This window comes from Nothoprocta perdicaria, unplaced genomic scaffold, assembly GCF_003342845.1.
Source record: "Nothoprocta perdicaria isolate Ctin4 unplaced genomic scaffold, notPer1 scaffold_56, whole genome shotgun sequence".
NCBI lineage: Eukaryota > Metazoa > Chordata > Aves > Tinamiformes > Tinamidae > Nothoprocta > Nothoprocta perdicaria.
In genome coordinates this window covers 2,390,458-2,416,044 of record NW_020455821.1, presented here as the reverse complement: position 1 = coordinate 2,416,044, position 25,587 = coordinate 2,390,458, and the positions used below count along the sequence as shown (strand labels likewise).

Below are 25,587 nucleotides of genomic sequence, written 5' to 3'. Positions count from 1 at the left end.
GCTTGGTCCAGACAACTGGCCAAGACCACTCTTCAGTGGTGCCATTCCCCAGTAGACATGGGATCCCTTCCCCAAACAGGTATGGGATGCTCAGGATTTTCCTCGCAGATGTATTGAGGTTAGGAGTATCCTGGATGTCCTTTCCAAGGGACCATCTCCATCACAGGCTCTTCCACATGATCCCCAGCAGCAGGAGGAACACACGCAAGGCTCAGTCAAATCCCTGTCTCTGCAAGTTGATGCTGGCCAAGCCAGAATTTATCACCTATTTAACAGGTAGCCTATCACCTATCTTACAGGTAGATAACAGGTAGTTTAACTGCCCATCATATCAAGCTTCTCCCCAGAGCTGGTGGCAGGTGAGCTTCACCCATAGAAGTGCTCTGCATATCTGATGTGAAACGTGGATGTTACATCACTTCTCCTTTCTCAGTTATAGAGAGCTGCAGAGCTGAGGCTGTGCCAGGATAGTTCTGATCCGCCAGTCTGACTTGGTGAAGGATATACAGCAGCAAATTCCTCTCAGGATTTCCTGCCTCAAGCTCACAGTTTCTATCAGATCTTCAGAGAAAAACACCTCGCCTTGACTGTGGAGAGAGCAAGTCTACCATATCTCAGATAAAGTTTTGTTATGTGATGAATGTCCATGAATGGTAGAAGGTAGATGCTTCATTTATTATCTATCAGAACATCCCACTTGGTCTTTCATCAGTTCCTACTGCTCACATGGGCTGAAATTTGTTCAGGTGAAAACTGGGGTAAAGGAAGTGTAAGAGAATCACTGTTGATGCTCTAACTCCCACTGTCTGCAGCAGAAAAATCAGTGTTCAGGACTGTGCCACATCCACATTTATCATATTAATTGAGGCCTTAAACATATCTCTGTAGAGATTCTTGAATTAATTCTTACAGAGGGAACCTATGGGATAAAATGRATTAAATAAAATCAATTCTGTACAGCCATAGGCTTCTGAATGTGCCTCCATGCATATGCTCACATGTAGGTGCTGAATGTAAAGCTTTGGACCCTCCACAGATACAAACCAGTGTTGCTTCACTGTAGTCAATGGGGTGATGCTGGCTTACGTCAGGTGAGGATTGCATGCAAAGCACCCTGCCTGTTGGCTTAACATTTACAGTTTCATCTTGCAGACGGATTGCAGCAGCTTCATTAAAGTACCTCCAAACATGCAAGAACAAGGACTAGGAGAACATCAGGCAAAACGCCTACTTTCTGCCTCCTAGTTGGAATTTTGGGGACAAATCTGAAATCCTGTCCACAGCAGAAAGGGATATCTACTCTCTGTGGCCCACTCAACAGGTGCATTTAACCACTGTCCCAAACTCTAGGCTCTTCTCTGCTTGGAAACAGCTTCAGAAGCAAATTGTCTGGTCGCTACCACCATCACCTCTGCCACCTGCCCTTTTCCCAAGGCCAGAGGGGACCTGGAGCCTGCTCCACGCTGAGCATGGCATGTTCAGTTCTGAGACATCTGTCTCCATAGAAAGGATGTGAAGTCTTGAGCAGGTCTCAGGTCAAACGTAAGTCTTTCAAGSCACAGCTGCAAGTGGAAGGGGAAAGTCTGCTGAAATGCTAAGGGCCTGTCTTGGAGAGGTCCATACTCTGTGTATATCGGCTGTGGGGTTTGGTTACCTTCTAGGAGTTTGGTTCTTCAGGCAGGTAGTGGTCTATGGCATCAGACTGCAGTGTCACTGACCTTACATTAGGCCAGTCCCACCTGCTGGTTCACAAGGGAGGAAATAGGACGTGTGGACTCCATGACATCACAGCCCAAACTCAGTTCCTCTGTTCCTCAAAGATGGTAATTATGAATGAGGCTCTTGCTCTGTTGTTGTGTAATTATGCAACACACAGTCTAGGCCATAATATAGCCTCGAGTGAACTCCTTTTGATTCTTTCCTGTTCACTGAGAAGAGACTCAAACTTGTCCAAAGAGCAGAGCAGCCTCCTACTGATRTAAGTAGTGGATTCACCCCAAGTAGGACATACTGCTAGAGCTGCTGCTTGGAGGTATTTGGAGGATGTTGGCACCTTGGTGCCTCTGTTGCCTTTGGTTTTTGAGCTCAGAGCTTCTTCTTCCACACCAGCTGAGCTTCTGAAGAGGAACAAAGTGGGTTTGGGATCAGGATGTAGAAGCAGTGAAGGAAGAGGTGGGACTTTGACTTCTGTTTTGAATGCCTTTTAGAAGCAGCTGATGACTGTTGGAGCATCTATTTCAGCAAAGAGCGAGTTGCTGTCCCCACTGTCAGGGCTCTCCTGTGGGCAGTGTCTTTTYGGAATGATTGCCCTGCTCTTGGCTCGCCGCAGACCTCGGAGTCCCAGAACGCCCAGGATGTGCTCCTTTCTGTGAAGACAAACAAGACCGAGCTCATTCATGGAGAGCAAAAACCRTTCCAGAGATAAGGGACAAGCAGTAACAAGGAATAGTGAGTTAAGGTGAGAAGCCTCTGAGGAAGGAGATCTCTCCTCTGGGCTTCCCAGCAAGCTGAGATGTGCTCCTGCCTATCCCCAAAGGGAAAACAGCACCTTCCTGCTGCCTGTGCCTGCGGGAATTTCCTCCTCCATCTGTAAACACAAGCGGAATCTTGTGCAGGTTTTCCTGAGAGGTTGYAGACCTTTTATTTAATGATTATTTTGACTTACACAGTGGAAGTGCTAATATTTGGGAAGCTGAAGGGCACTAATTAGATTAGAGTGAGGAAAAAGGAGGTGAAAACACGCCCTGTTYCAGTAATCTCTGTACATATATAGCTTCAGCAACATCCCGAGAGCTCCAGGGACGCATTAACAAAGGCAGAGAGAGGAAGCAATGCAGGTCTGGCAGGTTTCGCCTCAACTTAACTGTTGAAAAATCACGTTGCTCAATAATGGAACGGCAGGAAATAGATGAACCTCAAAACTTGGCTGGAAAGTTATGAAAAGTACCACAAATCCCAACTCTGCAAATAGCTTTTCTGCCTGGAAAATTATTTCCAAACAGCTCATTTTCACCAGTGCTCATTTACCCCCATGTCTCCTAGAACAGRCATTGCTTCGTTCATCACCTTAATCTGGTAATTAGGAGCAAGGTGTTCTCTTTGTGGAATAGACTGAGGAAATTACTTTTTTAGAAGAATTCAAGATCATGTCTTGGATTTCCACACATAGATAAACCCAAAACATATCTTATCCTTTCAGTTTAAATATGCATAAGAAACATTCTGAGCCTCAGCTTTGGGAAAAAGAAATATATATATTTTTTTCTTTTTTTTAAGGTATCTGAGGGTCCATTTCAGTATTCTGAACAACTTGTTAAATTTACCATTTATGCTAATTACATAAATGTTATCCAGGAGTAAATCTGTAACCCAATGCAAATGGGGCTTGCATTGTTCATCTTTTTCTTTGTAAAGATCACTCTGATAAATGAAATTTTCTTGCAAACTGTACTACTAATATTCCTTCCCAGTGGTCACTGGAAGAGCTGTAGAAGAGGGGGTGAATACTGACACACAGCTGTTCATCCATGCACAGAAAAAGTTAATTAGCTTGTTTGCTTTTTTCAGTAATCTTAAATTCAGCAGATGCTGCTTTGGAACAGCAAATCRGAAAATACAGAAGAAAGAATTTGAAATTTATTCCAGAAAAATCCAGTGGTTGTCTTGAGTCCCTTTCAGAAGCCACAGATGAACTGCTTCAATGTCTGCTGCTCTTTGATGTCTGAGCTGGGGAACAGGAGACAAAATTTTTGCTCCAAAGCCGAGGCCTGTGAACTGGCACACTGTGCAAACACAGTTGATTTCYTGAAAAGCAGCCTAAAGCCTTCAAGTGAAACAAGACTTATTTGGAGTAATAAAATGAAAAGATTTTTGAATTAATTTGTGTGTATTGTAGGATCTGCCAGAGGAAAAAGAAGGAGAGAGAGAGAGAGAGAAAGACAGAAGAGGAATAGAGTCCCTGAGCAAGAAAAATTAGAGTATTTTCCCTATTCCTGGCCCCTTGCACTGAGGAGGAGCCTCTAACATGTTGAGTCGTCCAGGTCAGAGAAGCTCATGAGCTTGGCCAAGGCACAGGAGGGAACTGCTGTTGACCAGGACAAGCTGTGGCGTTCTCACATACCTGATATCTGGGTAATCCTGGCACAGTTCCACAATGTGCTCCTTGATTTTGTCTTTTTTCTTCTCCCCAACTATGTCAGCGATGTGATGTATGGCAGGAAGCAGCCAGTCTGAAGTAGACCCCTACAAACAGGTACATACATGGCACTTTTAGTRGAGAGCACGACATCTTGACAAAGCCTTTTGGTCTGTTCTCTTGGCAAAGCACACAGAGCTTTGGCAGAAGGTTATTTCTGCTGTTATAAAACAATGCTGCTGTGCTGTTTACWTTTTTTGTTGCTGTGCTGTGTGCAAAGTAGGGGTAGGGTTATCAAAAAAAGAGTACAACCAGTAATCTCAACTAGGTATTCCCAGGACCATGAAAGAGGGAAAGCTCCATGATCCTCCAACACCACTGCAGCTGGGTCCAAACTGGTGGGGAAATGTTCTTCAACATTTCCTACCTGAAGTTTTGGTTGCAGGAAAGCTTTCTTATCCATTCTCTGCAATAACTATTACACAGATGGCCCTACCAGTAGCCACTGCAGCAGCACTGGGGGCTGTGAACTGGAACTGTCTGGGAACTATTACGGGAACCTTGATGGGAAAGAGCATCAGTGGCACTGAAAAGTGGGCTGTGTGCCATGCTTGCCACTGASAGGTTACCTGGGCAGCAATACTCGTGGGGAGCCTGCAGGGAGTTGAGAAGCCACCAAGGAAGGTGTCTCCTCTTGGGCCACCCAGGGTTGGCCGTGGCCTCAAAGGCAGCTCAGGTGCCAGCTTTGGCTAGTAACCATCCTGGTTATTAGGGATGTCATGTCTGACATCTTGACTTTCTTCAGGGCTGAATGAACCAAAGGCCTGATGCACCCACAGGGACGTGGGTAGTACCCAMGGCAGCCCGTGTACCTGATCCATGAGCATATTATTAAGGATTTTGGCTTCCTGGTTCATCTTTTCGCTCACTTGCTTCCGCATCTCCCCTTTCATTTTCCGTCTTGGTTTGATGACCTGGGTGATGTATTCCCTCACCACATACTTATGAATGTCACAGAGAAGTTCCTGTTTAAAAAAAAAAAAAAATTTGTAACAAATCTGATAGAAACTTATAGCAGAGAGAGAGAGCAGGGGAAGCCCTCAGTTTTTCAGCAACAGTAGTGGGTGTAAAGGAGATGCACGGATGCTGYGCATCCAGCAGCACTGGCCTCACAAGGCCAGTACAGAGGGGCTCAGTGTGGGAGCCACATATCCACTTCCGAGGCACCCGGCCAAGGCAGTGAGCAGAGGGAAACCATAAAATGACTCTTTTCCTGGAAACAGCCCACRACTGTAAGTTGGTAATTTGGGTCCCTACAAGTTAAAGGGGATATTTGGGACTTTTTCATAGTGGCTTTTGGTGGTGCAGATTTTAAATATAGAGCCATTATTGCATATCTATTTATTTCATAACTGTACAGATGTGGAAGGAACACATAAATTTATTTAAGCACAGAAGTCTGCAAGTTATGGAACTACAAAGCTCAGTAGCAACATTCACAGAAGCTTTTTGTTCCTCTTTAAGGAAACCAGTTCCCTTATTTAAACTCCAAAAAACAAGGATGTTGCTTATTCTCATGCCAAAGTAAGAGGATAACTAAACTTGGCGGTGCCATTCACCCACACTTCCATAACCAGCTGCGGCTGTTGGAGAAGGCTGTTCCCAGGCCAGACTGCAGCCCAGCAGTGGGAGYATGACCCAGTTTGATGCACCGTGTGAGGGGCTGCAGGAACCTCCTACCTGCCCAATGGGCTTCCTCATGTGCTGCAAATGTTCGGAGAACTGCGACACGGCAGACGCCAGCGAGCCTGGCTTCTCAGTAGCTAAAATCCAATCTTTGGTGAGGATTTTCTTAAAGAGTGGCTGAAAAAGAGCAGTTTATGGGTGTCAYTGGTAATATTCAGAGTGCTGCCGATGCTGTTTCACAAGACTCAGTGAATGTTTCCTGCGTAACAGCTGGAGGGAGGAGAGTTTTCAGCAGCATCTCCGGGTTTCTGGTGCCTAAAAAGTGTGCATGGGGGCCAKCTGCGATTTCTCTCTTCCAGGAGATATTCAGGGATTAACTACAACCCCCCCACAAGTAGCAGATGGGTCTCAGGCCTGAGTGCTGCTTCATGCAAAAGCTAAGCCATTTCCCTGCACATTTATAAGATAACTTAAATCTAAATAGCTTAACAGTCTTCGTCTAAATACCAAAGAAACCTTAAAACTAAATATCTTAACAAATCTGTCTTACTCTTCATTGGGAATTAGCCACAGCTACTCTCCTGTGAGGTGTGATAGCAGCCAGCTAGCCAACAAGACCAACGTTGAGCAACCTGGTTAGCAGACTTTTGCTTCAACTTYGTTGGATTAAAGGCTTAGTTGGGACAGCTCATTTCTTCCAATCTACCAGCTAGATTTCTTTAGGTGAATGACCTTGACTCCACACCATATAGATGAAGACATAGATGCAAATGTTAATTGGGAGAAAACCAGGCATGGGCAATGCAGAGCATAGATTGCAGCCATGTATGAGGTCTGCAGTGCCTTACTGGTTTGCAACAGCTGTGGATATGAAATATTAAATGGTACTGAACATGTCAAAAATTTTCCCAGTAATCCCCCAACTCTCCAGCCTTCTCCATCAGGACAACAAGCTCCTATTCTCATGGGATTTGTAGGGTCTTTCTCCTCTCACCGCAGATCTGAGCACTTGAGTGAGGTCTCACGTGGATTTTCCTTCTGCTCATTGCTCTCATGTGGCAGGGGGGAAGTGGCAACTGGGAGCATCCCCAGCTTGATGCCTTGTGTCCAGTGCTGACCTGAGAGTGATCGCACCTTTTCATGTGGGCCTTGGGTGCAAACTGCTCTGATGATGGGTGGCCACTGGCTGATGGGCTTCTTTGGCTTGCCAGCTCATGGGAATTAAACTACACTCACACTGAAACACACCATTACCTGGTAAATATTTCAGCTAGTACTAGAAAACATTCTCCCAGGGATTGTGTTCAAAATATCCCTGTGCTGGCATATCCCATATTACTTTTCTCAGCTTAGTTTTCAGGATTGCTGTCAATACTGTCTGTGCTCCTTGCAGTCTTTCCAATAATTTCCCATGCTTGCCCTAGCACTATGTTCCCAGCCTTGTGAAGGACTGTTTATAAATGCTTTGCCTCTCAGATCTCAGGGTTGCAGCCCTCTTGCTCAATGCCTTGGCTTGACTGCTTCYGTGCCCACCCCTAAGGCTCTAATTCAAAACACTGCAGTCCATGGAAAGTCCCCCTGCCCAAGGCCTTGACTTAGTTCAGAGCATGGCTCTTATTGCGTGACTGTCTCTGTTTCTGAAAGCCATGCTTAGTGATTTAGAATTAGGATTAGTTAAAAGAGGTGTCACCAAAACCTTAATTTTCCTCATCTCTCTTGCTGTATTAGTTAGAGTTCATGGACTCCTAGACAGCTGAGAATGCCAAACCTTGCCTAGAGTACTCAGGGAGCACAAACTGCATCATAACACCTTGCCTTTTAGGTCTCTCATGATAAGTTTGCTTAGCCCAGATGATACCTGAGTTTTATCTTCCTTGTAATGAAAGAAACAGTCTTTTTTTTTTTTTTTTTTTTTTAGCATGAAAACATCCTGGGAAAACTCTTCCTACCAGAATAAACTCTATTCTCTCTGAAGAGGCTGAAGATTTCGTGGGTTACATAGCTTCTGGGCAGGAGTTAATAATGAACCATGGCTGCAGATTTGTGAATAAATAACAGAAATCAGAGGTCCTAAAAAATCCATATCTTCTGATGGAAGGCAAAATGTCTCACCAAAGTTGATTTCTCTGGTGCTTTGCTAGAGGCGAGGTTTCCCCACACTGGTTTGGCCAAGATGCTGGCAGCCACTAAACATACTTCTCTTTCTGTTGCTGTTACACTAATATAAACAGCTTGATTCATGTCTCACTGCTTATAATGATGAATTCCCGGGATACGAGAAGCATGACTTTGGATTAAGGAGGATCTTTACAGAAGTTTGCATAAAGTGTTTTGCAGATACCATCATTTCATACACTGTTAAATAAGGTCTACTCGAAGAGACAAGACAGGTCCAATAGGCCTCTGCTTTTGCAGCAAACTTCGCACGTTTAGGGAGCAAACTGAGCAACTCTTACCTGCGTTTTTGATCTTAATTTAATAAAAAAAATGTTTCTGAAGTTCTTTGTCAAAGATGTGATAACATTTTGCAGTTCCTCAGTGTTGACTTCGAACACTCTTTGTAAGCCTGACCTAGACAGAGAAAGAGAAAAACATTGATTCAGTGTTAGAAAGTGAACTGTTACCCTATTGCAATCAATTTAGTCAGATTGTTATCTTGTGTGTTTTTTAGTATGACTTGCKTATCTCTTGCACTTCCTCTTAAAAGTTTTCATGGGTCCAAATAATGACTCTTTTTGCATAATCACTGARAGTGATTCAGAACTGAATGTGCTCAAGAAAACACCTATTTCCTCATCAGATAGGGCAATTCAACCCTGAGGAGTAATAACTCAAGCCTATTACTTTTTTTACTTGCAGTAACACTTCTGCTAAATGTTCTCCAAACACCTGAAAAGGTCCCTGCAGCAATGATCTTACAGTGTAGGAGACAAGCAAAGAAAGCCACTGAAGGGGAAAAAAATGTTACCCCCCCTGTCCAAGAGGCTGGCTGACTCACTCGGTGCTTTATCAGCAGTGACGTGGATGGTGAACTGYAGGGGTGCCTAGGAAAAGTGTGCAATTCTGGAAGGTTTCACAACATACARTGAGGAAGAAAATACAAGATCTGAATAATTAATGAAATCCTTGGCAATATGTATGGACTCTCAGGGTGTTTATAGACTCCCGGCTCTGTTCTCACTTCATATCCTTGTTCCTCTGTAACACTCCCCGCCGAGGCAGCAGCATGATGTCCAAGCTAGAGACGTCCAAGGCCACGCAGCAGGCTGCTAGCAGAGTTTCTGCTCATGCAGACTTCTGCTTTCAGCCTGGCAGGAGTGGATTTTCTGGGGGTGTCAGCTCCTAGGTTACCCCACTCCCCATCCTGTCCCTACCTGTCCTCCATGTGTTCCCTCTCTCTGTGTAAGGATAKCTCCCTGGAGAACAAGGCTGCGCTCCCTTGGATGTTGACTTCAAAACATGCAAACCCAAACCTCTTGTCCTAAGCTGGGAGTTCAAATCCATAGCTAAAGCCATGCTAATGATGGACACCTGGAGTTTGCATTCATCATCCTTAAAACTATGCTGTGAGGCACTTCAGCATGTGGTCTGGTTTGTCCCATCCCAGTAACACAACACCACGTGTATTTAGCTGGATGCAGGAATAAAGCCAGTGGAGCTGATGGAGCACAGGAGCACCTGTTAGCTCCATGCCTTGTGCCACCTTACGGCTCCTCAGCAGGGAATGAGAGAGCAACCTCCTAAGGAGACAGGACTTGGATAAGGGATTGTGCTGGGGACAGCTGTTTGGTGGCAGGAGGAGAGCAGCATTTCTGGAGAGACTGTGCCATCTAGAGCCTGCCTGCTGCTAGTGCTCACGGAGGGCTGGAGCAGCCTTATTCTGCGGGAACACGKCCAGCTGCAACACGAAACCCCCAGCACCAGCCTGACCAACGTGTCCCCTTGTCACCAATGCTGCCAGGCAGCAATGCAGGGGCATAAGCTGGAGATAACAGATTCAATCACGGCAGAAAGGGGAGATGCCAAGGCCACCTCCTGCTCTCCAGCCTAGCTGGGACTGCRAGGCCAAAGGCCGGTCCTTCTGGTGGCTGCAGACCCCCAGGAGCTGCTGCTCACCTCCTGGGCAGAGAGCACCACCTTCTCATAAGGCTCAATAAAAAAACATTTCCTGGGATCTGGAGCTGCAGGTGCTCCTTTGCATTAGCAGCATGTTTACTGGCTGAGTCGGCCACTGAAGCAGCACATCTGCATGGCAGGGACTGTCTCAGAAGCTGAAGCACCCCTGGGCTTGGCCCTCAGCTCTCCAACAGCCCAGCTACCACAAGGTAGCCCATGAGAAACCACCTGACCTGCTGTGCTCCGTGGACCACAGATACCTGCTGGGATGTGACATGCCTCAATCATTTGCCACTTCTGGGATGGTGRGATCAAACCCTTTCCTGAGGCATTGGATAAAGAGGGACACAATCTTGGCCCTACTTTTGAAGGTCCTCTAGGACAGGTTTTGCATAAACCATCCATGAGCTGCATCCTGTTGTCCCTGCACACCGTGTTCCTAGATTCCTAGATTCCATATCAATGTCCCATACCAATGTTCCCAGTTGCTCGAGGTACTGGCACCAAAAGGCCATGGGAGCTCTGCCAGCAGACCCCAGGCAAGTACCCCACGGTGGGAAGCTGCAGGGTTGCCTTGTGCTCCGGCACTGGGCTGAAGCAGCAGATCTTGGTACCTCTTGCATATGGAAGCAGACACCTTACCTAGACCGAGCTGGGTGGCATACCCATGCATCAGAGGCCTTTTGAAAGCACGACGTTAAACAGCTAGTTCTTAACATATGCAAGTCCTAGAAACTGCTCCTGGTTATGGTAAGGGTTTCTTTGCAGGATTAGTGCTTCCATAGAATCTCCTCCAGCCCAGTGCCAAGGCAGCAGTGCGAGTGTGCTTCTGGTTTTATATTGCTCACCTCAAAAACAGCAAATGAGAGAACTCCCTTTGAAGCTGAAGGAGAGAGGCTGAAATTGAGTCAAAAACTTTCATCTTTCCTTCAAGTACTGGATCCTTCCCTGCTTCCACTTCTTCATCCTTATTCCCAAGCTACGTTTTTTTAACTCTGAATCTCTTAGGGAACATCCCCACCAGGAGGTGAAGCATGGGCTAGAGACAGAGCATATTCATGCAGCCCCTGATGGTCCCCAGCTCCCGAATCATCCATATTGCACAAAGGAATGCATGAGCTTGGGGTATTGCTGACAGACAGGGCTGCAGAGTCCATTTCAAACATCACTAGATTTGCATGAGGGTTTGTGCCGTGTTCAGTCCCATTTGTACATGCTCGTCCCTGAGCCTGTGCTACCTAATATCACCAGTGGTAGAGGAAAGTGGACTAGAAAATGAGCTGTGATATGCATTTGACCAGAAATGCAGACTCATTCCTAAAAAGCCAAATCCATTCTTGGTCTAACTCAGTTCTTTCCCACAACTACACTAAATTACACATCCTTTTCTGCAGACTCCATCACTGCACTGTTTGTTTTTCCCTTGTGATACATTGAGATCCATCCAAATCCCTCCCAGAAAGACAGCAGCGTAAGGAGGGAAGAACAGACTTACACCAGGTCATGGAAGCTGTTGATGTAGGCGGCAAAATAAGGCGCAAATACTGGGCTGTCCTGGGAAGTGTTCCACTTCAAAAATTCCTCCCCAAATCTGCAACAGAAAGGCAGGTAAGACCAACTGCAACAGGACCAGAAACAAGCCAGAACAGATTTATTCATATTCTGTATGCATGGGAATGTCAAAAGACATTCACTGCTGGCCCAATCTGTCCTCTGTGTATGCAGATATTTTTTTTCAGTTGTCTTAACATGCATGTGCATTAGAGGGGAATATATAGTAGATAATTATTGGTTTAGTAGGTGCTCACTTGAATGTGTAAGCAGCACAGTTTTGGAGAGATTCCAGTAATCTTTATACATGAAAGAGCCTGGGTGAAATTTTTGACTTTCTCCACTCTAAGCGATTAGCTGCGTTAGTAAAACCCAGTCTCATAAATCTGGCCAGTCATTTCTCTGGCTTTTGGGGCAACATAATGCATGTCCTCACAAGCACACAAGGAAGTGATCTAACACAGAGCTCCTTTTACAATAGAAGCTGGATCGGAATGAGGCCACACACCTACACTTTCCCCCTTTACTCTCAGCATGATATATCAGGTATCTGTTTTCTGTGTACTGCAGCTTTTATGGTCTTGACAGCCATCCCACAGACAGGTCCACACAGAGCACAGGAGAGGGCACGCTCTGGCAGGGGGGTTTGGGCCTCCAGTGCTCGGGTGCTCAGTCAATCCGGAGCAATCCGCTCAGGCTGACCTTGGCCACTTGCCCTTGGGTTTGCTGCTTAGCAGAAAGCTCATGTGTCGGTGACCCTTCCACTTGGGTGTTTTTGCTGCCCTTGTAGATGGCTTGGATTTTACACCAATTTTGTTCCACAAAAAGGAAAGAAAGGAACATCAGTAAGTACCACATTCCTCCTAAAAAAAATAATAAATAAAAAAAGGTTTCAAAGTGAAAGAGCTAGTTTGAAGGGCCCTGTTCACCCAGGACTCTGCAGACAAGCTGAGATAGTTRTGTTATTAAAGATGAGCTTCCAAATGGGAAAGCGTTGCCTTTCTCATGCCTTAAGTACCTGTCATTCCACAACTTCACGTTCTCAGAGAGCAGCGCTCAAGCTCCCCCACACTCGCTTCTGTAAAACGTCTATTAGCAAACTACCCACTCAGCGCCTTCCGGAGGTGTGAAATCGCAAAGGTTAATGCGCAATTATTTTTAGGCTCTCTCTGGAGTTGATTCATGCCAAATGTCCTTTCTTCTCCCCCAAGCRCTGCTCCAGAGAATGGATATGACTCCCCTTGAAAAACAACCAAGCAGCTGTGGGAGAGGCAGCCTGTAGCTGCCCCGAGATGAGGAAAAGATTATTTCATCTGCGAGCCAAAAGCCCTTCCTGGGAGCATCCCCAAAGCATGTGGCCAGATTTAAGATCTGGAGCCGTAACTCAGGGACTGCACCCAAGAAGAAAAATATTATTTCAGCCAAGAGACACAGCAGTGTGTCCTTCCGGAACTGAGAACATTTGTAAAAGTTCCAGAAGGCAGCCTCGATACACGATTTGAATTCTGGACCCGGGTGTAAGAGACTTAATTACAATAATGACAGTGCAGTCGTTTCTCTGGAAGCTTCTAGAAAGGACTTGCCTCTTAAGCCAGCAGCCTCAGAAGGGCATATTTAGTCAAAGCTGTACCGAAGTAGCACCTGGACCTGTGTCCCCATCAAGTGCTGCTTGTCCGTGACTGGCACAGTGACTGACCTGTGTTCTGAACCGATGTTGCAGAAATTCCCCACTTAGCAGCTCCTTCCTGGAGCTTCCTGGAGTCCTTTGTGGCTCACCAGACTCCCACCTGGGTCTGCTCCCAGCTATTTACGTTGTTTTGCAGCTTGCTGATTATTGAACTTATCGTGATCTCTAATTCTCCTAGGAGCAGGTCCATGCCTGCTCAGTGCCAGCACTTGGCCTAGTGCTTTTTACTGTTTTTTCCTACTAGACCTTTTTACTGTTTTTTCCTACAAACACCGTTCTCATGGGGAAGGAATGTGCTGCCCAGACCTTGGTATGAATTCATGCAGTTCTTCCAGGCAGAGCTCAAGCGTTTTCATCTCCAGACTTCTGCTGATTGCTCGGGAAGCCTTCATGTGCTCTGCGAAGATCTAGAAAAAAGGCAAGGCAAAACTCCAGTGAATGGCATGAATGACACGCATGGGAGACTCCTCCTTTGCAATGATCTCACACAGCTTTAGTTGATAAAAGCATTAATGGCTTGCCTAACACAGGAGGAAAAGCAGTTGCGTTGCCAGGCGTTTTTCATTATTCTCTGGCAGTTTTCAAAATAATAATCCAGATTGGGCCAAGAAGCACAAACAGCCTGGTGGCACCATCACTCATGTCTCATGTACCGGACACCTGGTGCTGCCTGAGTGCGAGTRGCGCCCCGAGCTGCCCTCATGTAGCTGCTCTCTTTCTGCACATTTGCAGGACAGCCCAGTCCCCCAAATTACACCGCAGGGTATCTGGGGCCAAGGGGGGCTCCGTCCCTCTTTACAAAGTGCCTGTGCTGTGAGTGGCTACAATCGCTGTCCCAGCAGGGCCAGTTACGATCTCGCTCTTTCTGTGCCATGATCTCGCTCTTTCTGTGCCATCCTACCCATCTGTGAGTCCAATTGAGATTTACCTTTGTAGCGACCAAAAGTGTGTAATGTTAATCTATGGAAAAATGAGTCACAGCAGCAGGCAAAACTCTCTCTGATTTTCTTTCTTTCTTTTTCTCTCCCCCCCCCTTTTTTGGTATTATTTAATTGAAATGACTCAATCCTTTGAAAAGTGAGGAAAATGAATCCGAACCCCTCCTGGATTTATTACCCTGTAGTCCCTAAAGCTAGCAGGAGCTTTTGTTTTTCTATACTGTTTAAATTGGAGTGGCTGTCAATGCCTACGGCCTTTCTGAGGCTACAGCCCGGGGACAAAGTTCCTCTTTCAATGAAGGGGCTTTTCTAATAACCCTTTTCTTTCTGTCTCTTTTTTTCATTCTTTCTTTCTTATTTCTAATCAAAGAGAGTTAAAGACTTTAAAATCAGTTGCCTATTATGTTGCTGACACAATTGACAGCAGGTTTAATTTGCAGCTAGAAGGCAAACGGTAGAGCTAAAAGTTGTAATAAACGACATTTTCTCCACTAATGTATTCTAYGAGTGCGTGACTAACATAAATTATCACAGGAGGCAGTACCTACATACCAGAAGATAACGTTTCAGTTTCCTTGGAATCAAAGAGAACCGTACACTTTACAGAAGCTAATTAAATACCGTTTGAATATCAAAGGACAACGATGAGTTGTATAGATTTTCATCCACTTCGGGCTGAACTTCCTTCTCCCACTTATCTGTGATCTCCAGTTGCAGGATATTTCCAAAATAGCTTTTCATTTTCTCCTGGATTTTAAATATGGGAAGAAAACATGATAAAAACCAACCATGTGTAAAACAGGGCATGGGAAAGCAGAGGTGGGTCTGCAGGGGAGTCCTTGGGTGAYGGGATCGTGCTGCCATGGTGGAAGAGCCAACAGTGCAAATACCAGCAAATACCAAATACCAATACAAATATTATTTGTACATACAAAATTTGTGTTTTATTTGTATTTKTATTTGTATTTATAAAACATTTGTATTGTACAATACAGAAGTACCCCCATCTCTTCCCATGATGTGAGTTCAGCAGGTTGTAACAAAGAATTTTCCCTTTATCTCTGAGCTTCCCTGTGCCGATTGCTGTGTGGAGGCAAAGCTGGGCCTGCAGCACGGCCAGAACTCCAGGCACGGAGCTGGTGTCCTGCCTTTTGCTCAGCCGCCACATGTGCCAGACTCACGTGTACAGTGCAACACGATAAACAGAATCAAAGGTCTTGTTCCAGAACCTTTTAGACTACTGAGGAGCTCAGGGAAAAATCAGGAGAGCTGCACAGTGTGAGGACACACTGCTCACAAATCAAAGCAGAACAGCTCCCCTGACAAGGAAATATGTGCCATTCCTTTGCAGAGAAGGTATTTAATCCTCAGAGTCATTTACTTCAGCAGATCCGGAGTGGGGGTCTGTAGCTACGCTCTGGCTCAGTCAGCAGTTTCGTTGCTTGATTGCAAATTCCTGCAGCACGCCTTGCGCACAAGGTCACCATGAAAGCCCCGGCCCGTCCTCTCTGGCTCTACAGCTATCTGTGTAAGGGGGAGCACTGCTCTCTCCCTGATAATAAATCAGCCTTGTTGCTGGTGAAACAAAATGATCCTTACTAGCATGATGGAGCAATACCAATTTTATTATTGAGTTCACCTTGAGCAGTTTCTTGCTTCAGAAATGATTTGCAAAAATAATGTCGGAGCCCTTCAAGGACCCAGAAAAGGACCTGGGTCCTGTAGTATTGGGAAGCACCTACAGCTGCTGGGCAAGGTCCTCAGGCAGTTCTACTTGCAGTCCCTGCCAAGGAGGGGCAGAAAAACATGGGTTGATGGAGCTTCCTGGACCGCAGGGACTTTCTTTGGAGGAGGGATGCCCAGCTGTACCCAAAACTGGGTACAGCTGTGCCAAAGACACACTCTAAAACTAGAAGGTATTATTTCTAACTTCAAAATATTTTGCTACAGCTATCCTCATCGTGTTTAATCTGGTGAAGCTGAGCTGTGAACATTTGGTAGACCTGGGTCATTCTGCATGAGCCTGGTACCATTACTTTGGCGCTTAGTGCCTGTAGCCACCAGGTTCAGGCTCAGCGTTGAGAGGCTGCTTTGGTCCAAAACCCAGAACTTCTCTGCTTTTAATTAAAATATCATCCTACATGGTCCTGAGTGCTCCACACCAGTGGGAGTCAACATCTTAGAGGACAAGAAATCATAATGCAGTTATCAGAAACCTCTGTCTCAGAGGCGGACCTCTGTCATGGGTGACAGACATGATAACAAGGCCAAAAAACCTTACCTTTAAGGAATCGGTGTAGTTGTTTTTCAGTTTATCCCAATCATCTGGTGTTAACAGYAGGGGAAGGTTTTCTGGTTTAACTTCTGGTTTTAGAGCAGGGTGACCGAGAAGGAGTTCACTGGAAAGATTCAAATGAACAAATTATATTGCCTTGGAGTTAGAGTAAACTGATGGAATATTCATGTGGCATGAGCTACATAATTATTAAGCTGTGAGAGATATACTTAAAGCTTAAACTGTGATGCTTGTTTTCAAGCTTTAACCAGAAAAATTTTCCTCCCTATTCAAAATCCTAATTATTCAAAATCAAAATGATCTAAGGTTCCAGCCCACCTTAGAAATCATGAGACTTCTGAGTTGTTTGGACATGAAAAGCGCTATGAGAATTTACTTTTTTTTTTTTTTTAAATAAACAACACGAAGCTGATTCACTTGAGTCCACGCTTGTGAAGCGCCTCTCGGGGTGATGCCTCAGTCACGTGCTGCTTCGGAGCCAGCCGCTCTCCCTTGCTCCGCGTCTCGTATCACATCGCGGCTTACGCAGGGATTATTTTCATTTTGCCTGTTATTTTTCCCCCGTGTGTTGCCCACAGCACATGGAGCCGCGCTGCCGGAGCAGGGCAGAGGGCGAGGGGCGGCGYGTGGCAAAGGCGCACGTGCCGGGACGTGGGGATGGCAGCACGGCGTTTCCCCCGCGCGTGGAAGTGGTGGGTGGACGTTCAGCTGCAGAGCTGAACTCAGAGCTCAGCTGACAGGCGGCTTCGCCACTTGCCTTCCCTTGATTGCCCTGAAATCAGGACAGCTGAGCAGTGGGGCGGCAGGGGAAGGGAGGGAAAACTTGTGTTTTTCACTCTGGGGCAGGAAACCCACAATTAGGCTGCACCACTGATGGCGTGGACCACCCCACGGTCTGTCCTGGGCTGCAGAAGCACTGCATCCTCCACTGTGATAAATGCAGAGAGGACAAAAAGGAAAAGATTCATGGATTTGATCAATGTGGGACACAAATTGCAAGCAGTCACCTGGTGAGCCAGGAAGAGAGCTGCAAAGACTGTGTCTTATAAATAGCCTGTTCTTCATAGCCTGTGGTGCGCAGCCACCCACAGGGTCCCTAGGCTCAAACCACCACCAGGTTCGTGGCTCCTTTCGGATCCAGGGCAAATAAGGATTGTGGTGCACAGGATCAGGCAGGAGCAGAGGGGCAGCTCAGCAGAAAAACATCTCAGCCTGCTGAGCGGTGCTGGCTGCTCTGTGCTTGTCTCTTCCTTAGGCATCTAGTCTGGGCTGTTCCTGGAGATGAGCTACGGAGCTAGAAATGATTTTGGCCTGACATGGATCTCGTGCTCATGAACGAAGCCACCTCACGTGTATGTTGTCCCTCTCCTTCTTCCCTCCTTGTGTTTATTTCTGCTGGATCTCTGTCTGTGAACTCTCTAGGGCTGAGGCTTTGTAACTAAATACAAGTGACCAGGGAACAACTGAGGACACAGAACATCTGGATCTTCTACAGATGCCTATCTTAGGTGTTTCCTTTGGCTCTAAAGGGAGGCAATGTCCAGCATCACAAGCTATTTTGCTATTGTGAAAATTTCCTGCCTTTACACCCACGCACTCAGAGCACCCTGATATTTTGGACACTGCTGAATTACAGGGAGCTTTAAGAGGTCCTAAAACACTTATCTCCCATTCAACTTGTGGACATGTCTGAGGCAGAACCTCTGTTTTAACATGGCTAAATTCACACATGACTAAATTCACCCCTGGTACCCCCTCAAGTTGAATGTGACCACTGAATACGGTGAAAGAGGGATACAAAGTGGCTTTCTAATGGATTCACTGTTTTAATGAAATCTGCATCACTGTTTTATTGAAATGCTCCCTCACAGGCCACTTATTGTCCCCACAAAGGTCAACAAGCAGCTGTGGTACCTTGCAAAACATTTCCACAGAGAGAGCAGGAATTATTAGGGCTGCAAGGCAGCACTTGAAGGGGGAGCTTCCTGGCTTATGAGAAGAACAAGTTAGAGAGGGAATAAATAGGGTAAATGAGCTCTGTGAAGCACAGCAAGCTCTAAGGTGTAAGCTATTGCATCTCGTTTGCTCACAGAAGAAACTGAAAATAACTGTGTGCTTTCCAAGCATCCTGCAGCCCTGTTACTCCCTGGAGGGGCCCAGGACAGTAATGTGAGTAACTGCAGCTTACCTCAGGTAGGTGTTAGCAACCCAGTTAAGCAGGGCATAGAGTTCATTTACTTCCAAGGGTTTCTGGGAGAGGTCTTGCAGATGGAAAGCAACGGCATTATGAAAGGCCTTCACATAGATCTCACACACCCTGTAATCCTCTGGATAACACTTTTTTACTGCAAACTTCACTTTCAGTAAATCTTCACTCAGATGTTCACTGAGGATACCTAAGTGGTGATCAAGCCAAGAAGTGTCTTCTTGCTTGGATGCCATGTGTACGCTCAGGACTCTCTTCCTGGCGCTGTGGTTGATTGCCTCTGTCCACTCYTCCCTCCACCTTCTGGGTGCACCAAGCAAGGCCGGCCCAGGAGCAGCAGTGTCACTTGTACCAGGATGAGCTGCTTCTTCACGGGCAATTAAAGTCACCAAGGATGCCAGCAGGGTCTCCTCTACGGTAGGATGCTCCAGTGTTTCTGCTACGATGGACTGGATTGAATTTGTGATGGAATTGTAAAGCAAGTCCACATCCTTGGATTTCCTGGCAAACTCTTGGGGGTTATCCTTGTATTTGTCAGCATCCCTTTCAGCTATCATCTCATCTTCTAAGTACTTGATACTTGCAAATGCCTCCAAAAGTTGCCGTTTTTGAATAAGTTCATTTATTTCCATTACTGTAGGGAAAAAAACATGGCAAAGTAGGTGTTATATGCTTCACAGGTCTGTAACAACAGAAAATCGGCAACAGGGGAGTTTGCAGGACTGGTCTGGGTTGGCAGATTTCATCAGTCCTTGCAGGTCTGATCCTCTCTGATATCTCCAAGTCCTCTTACACACAGAAGAGAAAAGCAGTGGAAAGTTAAAGCTATATGTCTTTTGGGAATTTTTGAGATAGGAAATAGTCCCCCTCCTCCCCCTCCCCCCCAAAAAAAAAAGAAAGAAAAAAAAAAAGAAAAAGTCATAACCCTGAAGGAAAACCCCAAGCAATGTCTAATGAGAGCTTCACTGAGGGCATTGGGTTCTCAGGCTGCGGAAAACTGAGCCTGGCTCTGCCCCTCGTTTTAGTTTGGGACTGAATAGAATTGGCAGCTGAGGCAGATGCTGAATTACCTTCCCAGCAGAGATTTCTGTTAACTGTGATGCTCCTGTTTCTCAGCATAACAGTGTGCCTTGTATGACACTGGTCCTGCAGCAGTGGCTGCAGTACAGATGAGCCCTGCAACAGCATTCCTGCCTATGTCTGGAGAAGGCAGGAAGAGGGGCCAGGGGTCCAGCTGGAGGTGCACAGCAGCACATCTCCCCCTACTCGGGCCTTCTGAGCTCCCAGTCCACACACCAGGACATTCTCCTCARAGACCAAGGCCCTAGGAAAGCAGGTGATGCTCTGGGGATGCTTCTCATACATTCTGKGAATATTCGCAACTCAGATGTAACCTTGGGCAAAATCTGGGCTCCCCACATGCCCTGATTTTGTGCTTTCTACCTTGTCCATTCTGAGTGCCTTTGAGGGACATCCCTGACTCAAGTCAYGACTAACCATCTCCTTCATCCCTACAGAGATTATCACTAGTGATTTGTATTACAAGACTCCTTGAGATGCAGGGACAAATTGCTGAAATGCTTCCTTGAGCTGAGGCACCAAAACAATGACTGGCCCCTATGCAGTTGGCTGCCCTTTCCAGTCCAGGGCCCAAATCACTGGTTAGATCAGTCATTTTCCAGCAAATGGTCTGGAAAGGGCATTCTCAGTCCATGCCTAGCACAGCAAATAGCTCCTGAGAGATGCCTCTTACCTGTTCCAGACATTTGGGGAGGTCTTTAAATGTCTACGGCCCCTTTCAACTAGAAAGAGAAACTGGATCAGACACCACAGCTTCCCAGCTCTGCAATTATTGCCATCTGCAATCTTSTTTTGGCTAAGGAGACAGAAGGTGCCCCTGGTTGGGGCCCATGGCCCAGGCATCTCCATGCATGAAGAAAAGGAGGAGCACGGTGTAAAGAAGCCGCATCTTGGGAAGTAAAAAGAAGGAGATGTAGGAATGAAAACCCATTCTGTGTCCCTATGTGGGAGGTTGCTGAGGAGGTGACGTGGGAGTAGTCATGGTTTCACAGAGCCCCTGAGGTAGCAGGAATGCAACACCTAGGAAGCCAGCAGAGGAAATGGAGAAATATCAAGGCAGGCATGGTATGTGGAGTTCAGTGCCCCGGGGCAGCTCTGAATCTTGTGAGCTGATCATTTACAGCCTCTGTATAAACCTCCAGAAAAAAATGCCAGGCACTGACTCTCACCAGCAGCATTTGTTTTCCAGGCAATGGATATTGCTCTCCTGCGTGGTCCGGGAAGGTGTGTGCACTGGGAACAGGGAGAACTCAAAACAGAAATGAAGGAGTGGTTCATAGGTCAGAATTCTACAGGTCAGACCTGTAGAGGTCCCTTCCAACCTTAAATATTCTGTGAATCTGTGAATCTGTGAATTCATGCCTTTGGGCTTAGATTTTATGCCTTTGGGCACACAGATTTTATACCAGATGCACCAAATAATCTGTGTCGTGTGCGGGTATCCTTATGAAGACAGAAAAAACACCAAATCTCCCAACTACTGATGTAGCATATAATGCATAGAGCTTGTGAGTGCCTCTATGGAGCTACATACAGCTGCAGTACACACAGAGGGAAGGGAGATTGTGCCAATTAACTTAACCTTTTCTAGATAAATAAATACAAACCCTGTTTTTGCCCAAGGGCTTACAATGAGAGACTAAAAGAATACATTCTGTTCAGTTTATCAAAGTGAAAATGCCATTTAATCACCCTCTAGGATAATTATTCAAGGAGGTGATGTTGGGTGCTAAATGGATCTTTAATTTAGCAATACAAGATCAGCCAGCTGGTAATTGAAATGGGGAAAAAAAAAGAAAAAAAAAATTGGAAGGCAATTAGTCATTATACAGCTTAATGGGGCATATGGTGGAATCTCCACCATTTACCACATTTATCTTAGGATGAGATGTGTTTCTGACAGAGTTGCTCTAGTCTAGCCCAATCACTAGTTATTGGGCACAGCACAGGTCTTATTTATGAAATTCAGCAATATGTGTACYGCAGGAGATACATTTAGAATTGCTCCTGATCTGTGACCTTTTGAATGGACTAGCAAAACTGGGCTTGGATCCAGCTTACTGACCTCATAGCATATCAGCATGAAGCTGTAAATTACTTTATGGCACAGAGGAGAGTGTTATAGAAATGGGACGTCAGCTCTTCTCTCTATTCTCCATGGCAAACTGCACAGTAGACCCAGAGCTTTTCTGCTCTAGAAATTTAGTCTGAAGATCAATCCATATTGACTCATCTCAGTCTATCTCCTGGATGCTATGTAATACCCCTGTCTTGAAAAAGTAGATGAGAACATTGCTCGGATCAAGATCGAAGTCATTGCACTCTGCTCACGCCTGGGAAGAGGTGATAGGTAAGCTGATGGTAGTTGTTATCATTTGACCATCATAAACCCTAAACCTACCCAATGCTGACAAAAAATGACAGTGACCCAACTTGGGGGAAAGAGAAGAAAACAATACTTGCCACACCACAGTTGTGAGAGGAATAAATGGAAAAAAAAGGTGTAAGAGAGCAAAAGCATCTGTGGAGATCCCTTGGATCCCTGGTCCAAGTCAGTCTCTCAGATTAGGACAAGATTCTGGACACTGAGTTGGATCGAGAACTGGCCAGATGGCAGAACTCAGAGGGTGGTGACAAATGGGGCTGAATCTAGTTGGAGGCCTGTGGCCAGTGGTGTCCCCCAAGGGTCAGTACTGGGTCTGGTGCTGTTCAACCTGTCATCAATGACTTGGATGAGGGGACAGAGTGCACCCTGAGCAAGTTTGCAGATGATGCCAAAATGGGTGGAGTGTTTGACACTCCAGAGGTCTGTGCTGCCATCCAGAAGGATCTGGACAGGTTAGAGAGTTGGCTGGAGAGGAACCTCTTGAGGTTCAACAAGGGCAAATCCTGCACCTGTACCAGTGTACAGTCTGGAGACTGCCAGTCTGACAGCTGAAGATCAGAAACTATCCAGAAGTGCAATACCAACAATAGTATAGGAATAGTCTGCATTGCACTTCTGCATATTTTCCATATGTGGGCTGACTCATTAATATGCTGATTGCAGGTAAGGTGCTTGACACAGTTAAACTAACACMGTGGAGGCCACAGAACAGCCTGTTCAATGACAGGTGACCTGCCCTCAGGCTGAGATCAAAGTGTAAACTGCTTGGAGGTTGCATTTGTCCTGCCAAGCAAATCACATTGCTGTTTTCTTGTCTTACCTGAAAGAGGTTTCCCTTTAACAGGCTCTGATTCGCTCTCCTCCCCAATCTGCTCCACCTCATCACAGATCGTGCTTTTGCCTTGCTCACAGCTCTTGGAGAATTTAAAAGAAAGACGTATGCCTCTCAAAGTACCAGTAGGTTCTTTATCTTTGTTCAGGTTTTGTTTTGATTTCCGGATGCTTAACATTGATTTAATTCCTCTTTCAAAGATCCCTATGTCATGGCCTGGCGAAGTCGGGCTATTTAATTCTGAAGTAACATCCATATTGTCCTTCCCAGAACCGTTTGTTGGAGAGGCTGGTTCTGATGTTACACTTGTTCGACGTAACTCCATATTTCTACTTATCTTTCAAGAAGGCTTTACGACAGGTCAACAGGYTTTACAAAAATGTTGATGGCAATGCCTAAAATGAATAAAACAGCAGAATTAGGTGAGAGAAACCTACAAGATTATTACTGTGTCTCCAAAGTGAGTCTTGGACTGAAAGTCTTTGTCCATCCTGCTTAGCCCTATCTTTTATAGCCTGTAACTGTTGAAACGTATCTCTGGCTTGGTTTTAGGTCTGTGAGGCTCTAGCCCCACTGCTTAAGTCAGGTGAGTGGCCAGCAAGAAATCACTGAAGATCAGAGATGCTGAAATCAATTAAAAAATGCCATTTTTGTTGGCAACAACGTATGTTTTTGCTACCTTCCTTCCAGATGGAGTTCAGGACAAGTGATACAGACAACCCTGCTTGGGATGGGACGCACATTGGGATCTTCCCGCTTTCTAGCACAGACAAGGCAACTTTGGGCTGCACTGCTGATTCTGCCCGAGGCCAGCCCTGAGCTGCTGCTGCTGGGATGGGACTCGTGGGGTGGATGGTCCATCGGGGACGTTGTGCCACACTGATGCAGAGGGCTGAGCAAAGCCTCTCTGCTCGCCTCTGGCCCCTTCCAGCCCAAATCAAAGCAATTTCTGCACTCTGAATTGTCATGGTTACCGTGAGGGTGTCTGCACAATGCAGCAAGGATTCATCTCACTCATCCTACCCTGAGTTTATTGCAGATTTTTACAGAACCTTGTCCACACCAAGGACATTGCCAACAATTTCATAGTATTGTGCTAGCGGGCTCYAGTATCACCCTTTCTGAGAGATGCTCCATCATGTAGTGCTGTGAAGGGCTATCTTGAGGGCCAAAAAAACTYCTGCACAAGTGATAGTGGTGCCATAAGGTCCTAGGAGTCTTGGCATTCCCTAGAGAAGTGCATGCATTGAGATTTCTATGAATGACTATGCCTCTGTAAGTGTCTTGGGGGCAATCAGATCCCCTTCGCTTGCTCAGCTGCTCGTCTGCTGCACATAGACCGGCCCTGAACTCCACTGGGTGCTTGGGAAGGGGCAGTGGGACGGGTTTTGCCTCCCTTCCCCTCCCTTGCACAGAGCTGAAATCAGGTCAGCAGCMAACACAGCCCGGTCTGGGGAGCACTGCACACTGCAGAGCTCTAACGATGGAAATGCTGTGTTTCCCCACAGATTGCTCAAGGCAGCTCAGCAATCACTTTGAATCATTAGAAATCACTGAAGTCACCTAGGAACTGCCCATTTCAGATCTGTCCAGCTTGCAGGAGCAGGGGATTGAAATATAGCTATAGTGAAAAGACATGCTGGGACTCTGGAAATACATCTTTGCCTTCCCTGATTGGAATTTGGTTAGGTTTTTTCCCTCTGTGCATGTTTGCTCCCCAGATTATAAACTACAAAGCCTGCGGCTTCCCACCAGTTTGATGAGCTCCTTGCACAATGTGGCCCAGATCCTGTGTCACAGCTTCTCGGAGGAAATGCTGAATTACTCTTATTTCTTTGCTGTCCCTCCTCAAGAACCCAGCTCATCACAGTCCATACAGCAGTGAGGGAATGGGCAGAAAGGTGCTCCATTTTCCAGAGATTTGGGTAGGAAAGGGTTTGATTAATTGATTGATTAGTTCAAATTCTGCATAGCGTGTACATGGCCTGAGTAGAAAAAGAGCAGCTGTTAAGCACGTACGTTATTTGATGGAGGAAAGCAGAGGAGAAATTAAYCCATGGGATGAGGGAAGAAGAGATAGAGATGCAGAGGATGACCAAACTGCTGCTCTCTGCAGGAAGCCAGGATAAYCGAGCCATGAGCCATGTAAATAGARAAACTGAAATCCAGGGGCACTGCAAAGTCCAGCCCAGCTTTCCCAGACCTTTGCCAGGCACAAACTACCTGAAGTCCTCCAAAAGCCTCCAGGTGCTGGGTACTGGAGAGGGACTGAGCAGAAGTTCCCCCAAAAGCAATTGCTGGCAGAAAGGCTGCCCCATTTTGCAAGGAGCTGGGAAGCCCATCCGCGTGGCTCGGACCAAACTCACCTGCTTCAGCTCACAGGAGCCCCTGGCTGTGTGTCTGCACACTCAGAGGGTCTCTGTCCATGCAGGGAGCCTCCCTCCACCATCCTTGGCCTTCTGGAAAAGGCGTTCTTGGAGATGGAAGAAGGGCCCATCTACTCCTCTTCTCCAGCAGCTTCTCCGCTGTGCTCCCCACAGCACTGGGAAGTCCTTTCGCTTTCATTATATTCCAGCCATTTGAAAGAAGGGAAGAGGCGGGGAAAAATGCCAGGGGAGTTCCAGGACTGCAGGTTAGTCATTAACCTCTAGATGCCAAGGTAATGTCCACAGTG

At 46.2% G+C, this 25,587-nt stretch overlaps 1 protein-coding gene across 2 annotated transcripts; it reads right to left on the bottom strand.

Annotated features, from left to right (window-relative positions):
- Positions 1-1,524: 1,524 nt before the first annotated feature.
- EXOC3L4 (exocyst complex component 3 like 4) lies at positions 1,525-25,384 on the bottom strand. Of its 2 annotated transcripts, none has more exons than XM_026048708.1 (12): positions 25,280-25,384; positions 22,902-23,308; positions 18,598-19,249; positions 16,395-16,512; positions 14,735-14,860; positions 13,482-13,582; positions 11,433-11,528; positions 8,278-8,392; positions 5,876-5,998; positions 5,008-5,160; positions 4,121-4,242; positions 1,525-2,366 (listed from the first exon to the last, which is right to left on the bottom strand). In XM_026048708.1, the coding sequence occupies exons 2-12, from the start codon at positions 23,236-23,238 to the stop codon at positions 2,204-2,206; spliced, it is 2,106 nt and encodes a 701-aa protein (XP_025904493.1). In that variant the 5' UTR covers positions 23,239-23,308; positions 25,280-25,384; the 3' UTR covers positions 1,525-2,203. The 2 variants fall into 2 exon arrangements, with proteins under 2 accessions (XP_025904493.1, XP_025904495.1); XM_026048710.1 differs by having other exon boundaries at positions 5,065-5,160.
- Between the last annotated feature and the right edge of the window lie 203 nt (positions 25,385-25,587).